The 9,373-nt window shown below is 32.7% G+C and overlaps 1 protein-coding gene across 1 annotated transcript; it reads left to right on the forward strand.

The window, feature by feature from the left end:
* The first annotated feature begins 3,253 nt into the window (after window positions 1–3,253).
* LOC145044170 (uncharacterized) lies at window positions 3,254–8,084 on the forward strand. Its single transcript, XM_078993008.1, has 2 exons — window positions 3,254–3,602; window positions 7,268–8,084. Exon 2 carries the CDS (start codon window positions 7,327–7,329, stop codon window positions 7,846–7,848), a length of 522 nt encoding a protein of 173 aa, XP_078849134.1. The 5' UTR covers window positions 3,254–3,602; window positions 7,268–7,326; the 3' UTR covers window positions 7,849–8,084.
* Window positions 8,085–9,373: the final 1,289 nt, after the last annotated feature.

Consider the following 9,373-nt stretch of genomic DNA (forward strand, 5'->3'; position numbering starts at 1 on the left):
AGTTCCACAGTATCAGTGACACGATCCTCCTAAACCAAACACATACTAAACTTCAGACTACAGCCTAACACCCTTCAAAGTTTGACCAAAAGTCAAACATGTCAAAAGGTCAATGCTCAACTGCCAAAATCAACCCCAGTTCACTCTCACGTCGTAACCACTCATTGGTCACGTCGTGGCATATTCATGACAAAACGGTCATGATGGCACTAGGCGTCATGTTGTGGCAAGCAGGTTGCCACATCGTGAAAGCTAAAACCTCACAGCTTTAATGGGTTAAGCACTTAATCCTTCAAGCCACCTATTCATACTTTCCGGAAGGGTTTATTACTTCTATTCCAACATAAAATCGTAGCTTTACAGACATGCATGCCCAATGCAAGTCTAGAACTTAAACTGTAACAACCCTAAATTCAGGTAAGCCTTATGACCCTTCTACTTTGAGAGATGGCAAGTTGAGTCCCTTAAAGTTATATGTGGATTTGTGAGTACACTGGGCGTAAAGAAGCGTACGCCGTGCGTACTCACGCGCTTAATTTGGACATGAACACTCTCGGGTACGCTGGGCGTACCCAGGGTTACGCTGGGCGTAATGTGTCCAGGTGAAACTCCTAAATTCGGGTTGTGCATTATAAAAGGAACGTTTAGTCCCTTGCTCCAGCCACCATACCCCCTTGAGTGAGCCCTTAGAGTGCATAAATCTGTGTATAAGCTTGTGTGTGTGTTCTTGAACTTGAAGGTACCTTTTTGAGGTGAAGAAGGAGAAGAGGAAGCCATTGTTGGAGCTAGAGGTGGAAGGGCAAGAGTAGATCCGAGTTCTACAGTGTTGGGAGATCCCTTTTGAGGTAAAAAGCTTCAAGCTTTGCATCTTTTCTGTTCATGCTTTGTAGAGAGAACTTTTAGGGTTTTTGGTCCACAAGTTCATAGCTTTTTTAGTGGTTGAGCTCTTAGAAGCCGAGATCTGTCCCATGCTAGCTCCTTTAGTGTTGTAATGTGATAAAAATCCAGTCTTGGTTGTTAAAAGTTGTTCATGCATGAGATATGGACATTTTAAGGTTGGAAGTAGAATGTTTTGGGTGTTTGTGACTTCCACAGCCATGCAAAGGCTTAAAGTCACCAACTTTATGGACTAAGTCGTGTTAGAGAAGTCAGATCTAGATTTTAGACACAAGACTTAATCGATTAAGATCTGAATGAAGAGGAGGAGAAAACTGGGGGTTACGTTGGGCGTAATCCCAGTACACGCAGCATAAGGGGCCGCGTACCCCAATTCTGTGAAGCCAACGGGTACGCTTAGCGTACAGATCTGGTATGCATTGCGTACCCCAGAAGGTTGAATTTTGTTGACTTTTAGGGTTTGGTCAATTGTAGAGTATTTGAGCCTTGAGAGGGGTAAAATGGTCTTTTACCCTCCTGAGAGTGCTAAGAGAGGGAATGGTCTAGCCTTGGGAAATGTGTTGACACCGAGTGTTTATTTCGTATGATTAGGCCGAGGCTAGATCCCATTTCCACAGAGTCTGAGATTTCTGAGTTATCGAGTTACGCGAGGTGAGTCTTCTCACTATACATTACCTAGAGTGCTACTATGAGTTGAGCGGAAGGTCTTATGTACTATGTATGAGATTATGTGCTATGTGATGTATGTATGATATATAATTGTATAGACTGGACCGGAGGGTCCAACGAGACAGACCGGACCGGAGGGTCCAACGAGACAGACCGGGCCGGAGGGCCCAACGAGCTATGACCCGGCCAGAGGGTCCAACAAGCTACGGGACCGGAAGGTCCCGCTGAGACACATCGACCGGAGGGTCGTACAATAGCCTCGAGTGGCGTATGTGTTGTATGTGGTATTTTGGGGAACTCACTAAGCATTTATGCTTACAGTTGTTGTGTTATGTGTTTCAGGTACTAGCGAGGACCGTGAGAAGGCGCCGACGTGACCCGTACACATCAGAGAAGGGATTTAATTTTTGTGATCTTGGGATATGTTATGTTTTGATAACTATTGTTGAATACTTTTGAGAATATTTTTACTTAAATATGGTTGTCGGAAAATGGAAATTTTGTTTTGAATATCTCATCGTTACACAAACTAGGTCAAAATGGAGAAATAAGACCAAAATATCATGCATGGAGCTCAATACATAATCAAACTTCAGATCCAAAAGAGATAAAGACCAATGGACCAAGATGAGCTATAAAGTTGCAAACTTTATCTCATTTAACCAACCCAAACTCTAAAATGAGCCAAGAAATGCAATAAATTCTAGATCTATGGAGAGAAAACAAAAAAGGTGGAAACTTTATACATTCCCAAGCTCCACCTAATGTAGGAGATGCAAGATCTAGAGTGATACACTCTTCCAACTAGCAAGCATCCCATCTCCTTCTCAAGGGCTAAAATCATCATAAAGAGCTCACAAGGTCAATATGAATGCTAGGGTTTTATTGGAGGGTGAAAGGGAGGTAATGGAGGTTGAGGGTGTGCAAATCCTAGCCTCACTTTCCTTGAATATGAGCACAAATCCCAAAATTAGGGTTAAACACCCAGACGGCCGTCACGTTGTGACCAAGGGTTAGTCATGTTGTGACGTACAAGATTGAAATGGACTTATATTGATATTGCCATGTCGTGGAACAGGGTTTTTCCCAAAAACCTCATCTTTAATCTCATTAAGTTTTTTGTTGATCCACTCTAGAAAACGGGTGTTACAATGTTTAATGAAACCAATGAATATTAAGCAAAATATCTATATTTGGCAAAACAAGTTATAGCAATTTTAAGGGTGTTTACCAGCTACTTATATAGTTAACACTCAAAACATGACACATCATAAAATGTTAATAGTTGATTTACCTGACATGATGGGTATTATCTGTTTTGTTCTTTTTTTTATTTATGTAATCAATTACAAATCATCAGCAAAATTATTTTTCTTAGGAAATATATTTGCCAAATTAAAGCAATTCATTAAATTACAACATTATAAAATAATTAATTGTTTGCGATCAATATGAGATTTTGGTTATTTGATGATAATACTATTTTGGTATTTCCATGATTAATATGAAAATTGGGTTATTTAATGATAATACTCTTTTGGTATCTTTATGATTAACCAATAAAAATTTATGTTATTTTAACTTTATATCAAATCTCCCCGTCCATACCTTTCTCTCACCCAGCTTTTTCCTCCCTTTTTTAAACACTCCCAATATAAAAAGGCTTGACCATATTTAAAATGATATTTTTATTATTAAATTACTTGTTTTTAATTAAAAAATACACTGCATCTCCTCCATAAACCGCCCAAACTCCCAGACACACACAGTTAACGAGAGATTCATTCATGTGTATGTGTGTTTGATTATATATGAATCTTGCATCAGAACAGAGCATCGTCACTTCGTTAATTTGAACTCTAGATTTCTGTTGAGAGATCACACTGTTTGTAAAGTTGTAATCTCTCTACAGATTCCGACGATCGGTATACTTCTGATTGATCAAGAGTCAGATTCATTTCTGTGAGTGCTACCGGCGTTTCAATTTGAAGATTATCGCTTAATTTGTCGCGGATTTGAAGTTGGCGACTTATGAGGTAATTTGTTTAATTGCTGCTCTTCGATTTGTTGTTTTGCCTGTTTTACGCTATGGACATTCACCAAATTCGAAATCATTGTTTGTTTTTCGTTTTCTGTTCTAATCGCCGATAAAATGTTGATTAAATTGGTTTTAATTGGAGATGCATTTTGACTATTCGTGGTGAGAAAACGACGTTTTGTCTTTGATTTTGTTTCTAAAAAAGGCCAAATGTTGTTTTTAGGATCACATTAAGTAAGATTCTTCCTATAATTTTCACCATTTTAGTTCATCAACTGTGTATCAACTATCAAGCATTCACTCCCATTGTTGAAACGGTGTTACTGATATCTGTTTTTAGTTCGTTTTCCACTTATTCACCACAATCAAAAGCTCCAAAATGCTCGGTCGATTTAGAGTGAAGTGGATTTTTGACTTTTGACAGTCTTCCTTTTGACTTAATTTTTTTCATAGTCGAATTGAAAATCAAAATCTTCGGCGTTTTTAGAGGATCATCTGTTAAACAGTTAACAATAATATTTGACCACATTTTTAAGAAAATCTCTTTCGATAGTGATACATTTGAAATCTGGAATTTTTCAATTTCAAAAACGATATGAACAATAATCTTACACACGTACTCAATTAATCATCTGTAGAATTCTCTGGAGCTTTTTATTATGTTTCTACTTTCTACTGTAGGCGATATTCAGGAATGCTTTTTGACTCTTCTTTTTTGCTTTAAACAAGTCAATCCCCCATTCCCCCTGGCCCTCTATCACTGTACACTCATCTTAAACATGTTTATGCACAAATCATAACGAAGTTAGAATCTGTTAATCCAATCACGTATTTTGTCATTACTATAATAATGATCAAAACAAATCAAGAAAACATAAAAGAAAAAAAAAAAGGATTAGGAGATGAAGTAGAAACTAGAAAGGACAGGGGTAGATGAAGCACATGTCATAGCTAGTAAAGCTTAAATAAGATGGAACACATGAAGTTATGAGTTTGTAAAACGACATACCACTGCAGGAAATAGTTTCACTAATTTGGCTTTGTGTCAGATATGTCATTTGTCTTACCCCCTTCTCTCAAATTCACCCCTTTAAAAGTTTAAATTAGAATTCAAGTAAAAATGTTAGGATTGAGAGAGTGTTAAAATGACCGGGTAATCCAACTGTCCACCAACACCTCCCATGTCTGTCGTATTCCTAAAGTGGGTAATATGGTAATTTACATGCTTTCTGTAAAAGCAAATTAACCTTTATGCATTAAGAGCACTCAAGTATTAAGTCGATTGTAGGATATATGGTTTGACAGCTTAACCATATAATCAAATAACCATTGAAAATTTTACCTAACAAATCATAAATATTTTATTTTTTAATATATGCTTTTATTATTTGGTTTAATACTTTACTATTGTATATCAAATGGTCGTTGTTTTTTCTACTTTTTATTTCTCTACTTATTCTTTAATTTATTTATATCAATGATACCAAAGATAAAATTCGAATCTTTAGAATCCAAGAGTTTGTAAATTGCCCTTTTATTAAGAGACATGTCTTTTTTTTTTCTTTTTCTTTTTTTTCAATTGAGTGATGAATGGCATCTCTAGATGCATTAAAAAGGTACATTTGATTTTAGTGGCTTTTATCTTCTAAAAAATTAACACTCGCTAGTTTTTATTATATGAATAAATGAATAATATATGTTTTTTTTTTTTTTTTTTTCAATTTACGTATTTTCGTTGTATTATATACATGATTAATGATTTTTTATGCAAATAACCTAATGAAATGAGTTTCTTTTATGCCGTTATGTTTCGCTTTATGAAAAAACAAATATTAATTACATACCAATTTATACGTATCTAAATTGATAAGATTTTAGTAACAAACTGAAAATAATATAATGATCGATATATTCGTAGGTTTTTCTTAGTTCTATTTTATGAAGAAGTATATATTTTTTTTATTGATTGAATTATTTAACTATCTATTCAAGTTATTGATTTTTTTTTTTTTCAAAACGAAGAGAGATTAATTAACTTCTCGAACTCTAAACCCTAATCCCTTTTTTTTTAACAGATCTATGCATGCAAATTTGTGCCACACTAATTTTTCAATTTCGTGAATTGTGCCATGAAATTTTGTGCCTTATTTTAAAATGTTCAAATATATTGATTTTTGTAATTAAAAATCGGGGGTTGGTACAATTTTTTTAAAAAAAAATTATCGTGCATATGTTGCTATATTATAAAAACATATTTTAAATAAGTACTATAAATATAAACAATTAAACATATGTCATCTTTGTTGTTTAGTTTAAAAATAAAATAACATGTTTTAGAAATTAAAATATATATAGGTGCATACCCTAAACTCATTCTAGATGTGGAGTTTTTAATCAAAATGGGATTATTGCAAAAAATATTTACTAATCTAATGTACTTTGAAAATTATTTACCAGAATAGTGTTTTTATTGATTTTAATTATTTTTCAATATTTCTTTTTGTTTTTCTATTTATTTAAAATATCGGCTTTATTATTTTTTTTTATTTAGGTTTTTTACTATATATATTTCTTTAAATATCAACTTTTTTTTGTTGCAGTTTTTTTAATATACATTTAACATTATATCTTATTTCAAGAGCTCGATTATATCTTTTTAGTTTTTAAAATAATCACCATTATAATAAAATAATATACTTATCTATTTTTCTTTACATATTTCCATACAAAAATTAACCTTTTTGAACTAAAGCCTATATCTAATATTTGAAAGCATAACGAATTCAAACTGTTTAATAAAAAATAATGTTCTAGAAAGCAATGTAAGGGAAAAGATTTTTTGATTATTCGCCTTCCAATCATCAAAAGTGTTGTGGAAAGGAAAAGTAAACTGATATTTAAAAAAAAAAGTAAAAAACAGAAGAAAAAAACCTGATATTTAAAAGAAATATGTAGTAAAAAAGTAAAAAAAAAAAATTGATATTTTAAATAATGCATGTTATGAATATGACATGTATGGTAAAAAACTAATATTTAAAAAAATAAAATAAAAAAATAAATTGATATTCAATATATATATATATATATATATATATATATATATATATATATATATATATATATATATATATATATATATATAAAGTAACACATGTATGTATAGTAAAAAACTGATATTTAAAAAATAAAATAAAAAAATAAATTGATATTCAAAAAATGTGTATATATATATATATATATATATATATATATATATATATATATATATATATATATATATTAAATAAACTGAAAAAAAAAAAGTAAAAAAGCTGATATTTTAAATAAATAGAAAAACAATAAGAAATATTAAAAAATTAAAAAAATGAAGAAAAATACTATTCTGGTAAATATTTTTCAAAATACACTAGATTGGTAAATATTTTTTTCAATAACCCCATTTTTGTTAAAAACTCTCTAGATGTGCCCCTTGTTATAAAGTATTGCATTTTTTTAGATCAATAATTTTACAATAAAAGATAATATTATCAAACGTGAGTCATTTCCTTACGAAAAATTATTACACGTTATTTTTGTTAAATATATATTTGTATTTTCAAACAATGAGCGCGTGACACCACGCAAGTCCACCGCGCGTACTGAAAATATGACTTCTCGTTGTAGGTTTGATTAACCGGCTAACCACCGCCGACGGTGACGCCGCCGAAGAGGTTTGATCTCCGATGGTCAGGGAAGAAAACAATTGCCCATGTGAAAATCCAGCACGTAATACACCCCCTACCACCGGAATCACCAGAAGAAATCACCGGTACCCAGCGGAGGAAGGCGGAGGGCCACAAGATCCAGACGTCGGATGCTCCGGCCAGTCTTGCCGGTCATGCACGGCGGGAGCAATCGCCGACTGCGTGGCAGTCTGTTGCTGCCCTTGCGCCGTCGTCAACTTCTTCACCCTCACTTGCCTCAAACTTCCATGGATGATGGGGAGAAAGTGTTTGGGTTTAGGTAATAAAAAGAAAAAAAAGTTAAAAAACGAAGAAAAAGAAAAGGACAGAAGTGGAATTTTGAGAAAAATTGAGGGACTAGAAAGTAAAAAATCGGAAAATTTAAGAGCTTTAGAAGAACAAGAAGACGAAAAAAACGAACACAGTGCAAGGTTCGAAACAGAAGTCTGGTTAGAATTGTATAAAGTGGATGAGTTAGGTTTCGGTAGAGTGTCCTTCACTGGAATTCAATCTCTCGAGTAACAAAAACAATGAATGCATTGTTGACTTGTACATTGCAAGTAAAATGCTCATAAAAATGACTTGTACATTGTTCTTTATAAGTTGTACACCGACAATTTGGTTATTTTGGGGTAAGATTTTGTCTTGTAGCTATTTGAAAGATGAATATGGTAAAAGGGTGTGAAATGATTTGAAAGGAAAGAATGTTTATGTGCATGTTTACATGTCCCACGCAATGTTATCATCAAATTGTACAATTTCCACCCTCCGTGACTCTGTCTTTTTCTATCCTACCCTTCGAATCTACCTGTACTATTTATTTTTGGGTAACTTTTTGTTTCTCTTTATAATTACATAAATAAATAACCACACTTTTATTAGACACGTACACCAAATGTTGTCGCATTATCAATGTGGCATGATATGGATCTTTAGAGCGTTGTGAATTGTGATTTAAAGAAATGTTGTATTGTGAATTTGACAATTTGTGATAGTAAGTTTGTAACAACTTATTTTTAAACAACGAAAAAGTAGTATGATCGTAACTAGCTTTGAAGGGGTCTTATGGGTCGGCCCATTAAAAAACTAAACACAAATAATAAGGTTTATTGTCACAAACAAAATGGATATCAATTTCAATGTTTGGTTTGTTGATGATGAAACTCATTAAGGGACATATAAATAATAGTGGTTTTCGTGATGGAAGAGTGAATTTCATGCACAAGGTTGCATATTGGTAAATTCTATGCCCAATGAGTAATAAGTTATCGACTGGGAGCTCAAAAGGATGTGGTAAGAATAATGTCATCCATATAAAGAAGGAGATAGACAACACATGTCCCATGATGATAAACGAGCAAGGGGGAATCACATCGACGATGATCGAATTGTAAGATAGTCATGAATTGACCACAGTGGTGGAAGTTAGCTCATACATGGACTTTCATATATGACATGCATGATTGAGTTTTGTTGAACAACAAATTCGAGTTGTTGATGCATTTACATAGTATCACAAAGATCACTATTAAGAAACATATTGTTCGACATTCATGTAATGAATAAGCCATTGAAGTTAGACGACACGGTTAAAAACCATACAAATAATGGCTAGTTGTTAAAAACTAGATGTCTCATAAAGGTCAACACACAAACAATGGTTGTTACCACTGTCAATAATGTATACTTATTAGCAATCTAATGAGTCTTTATCGAGAAGTTTCTTTTTGAATAACAAGATGACTCGTACAAATATTGATTCCTTACTTAATCCATTGCCACCTCAGCACCATATTAGTTTTTCTTTCTTCTTTTTCCTCCAACCATCCGAACCCATAACATATAGAAATCATATATTTTTCTCAGCCCACTCGACCCACATAATTTTAATTTTAAAATAAATACAAACTAATAAAAAAATTATAAATTAATTCATAAAATATAAAATTAGTTTATAAAAACAAAATATTAATTAGATTTGATATTATTATATTTTTGCAAATTAAAAAAATGATATATATATATATATATATATATATATATATAT

Source organism: Lactuca saligna, chromosome 4 (genome assembly GCF_052625555.1).
Source record: "Lactuca saligna cultivar CGN05327 chromosome 4, ASM5262555v1, whole genome shotgun sequence".
NCBI classification, from domain to species: Eukaryota; Viridiplantae; Streptophyta; class Magnoliopsida; order Asterales; family Asteraceae; genus Lactuca; species Lactuca saligna.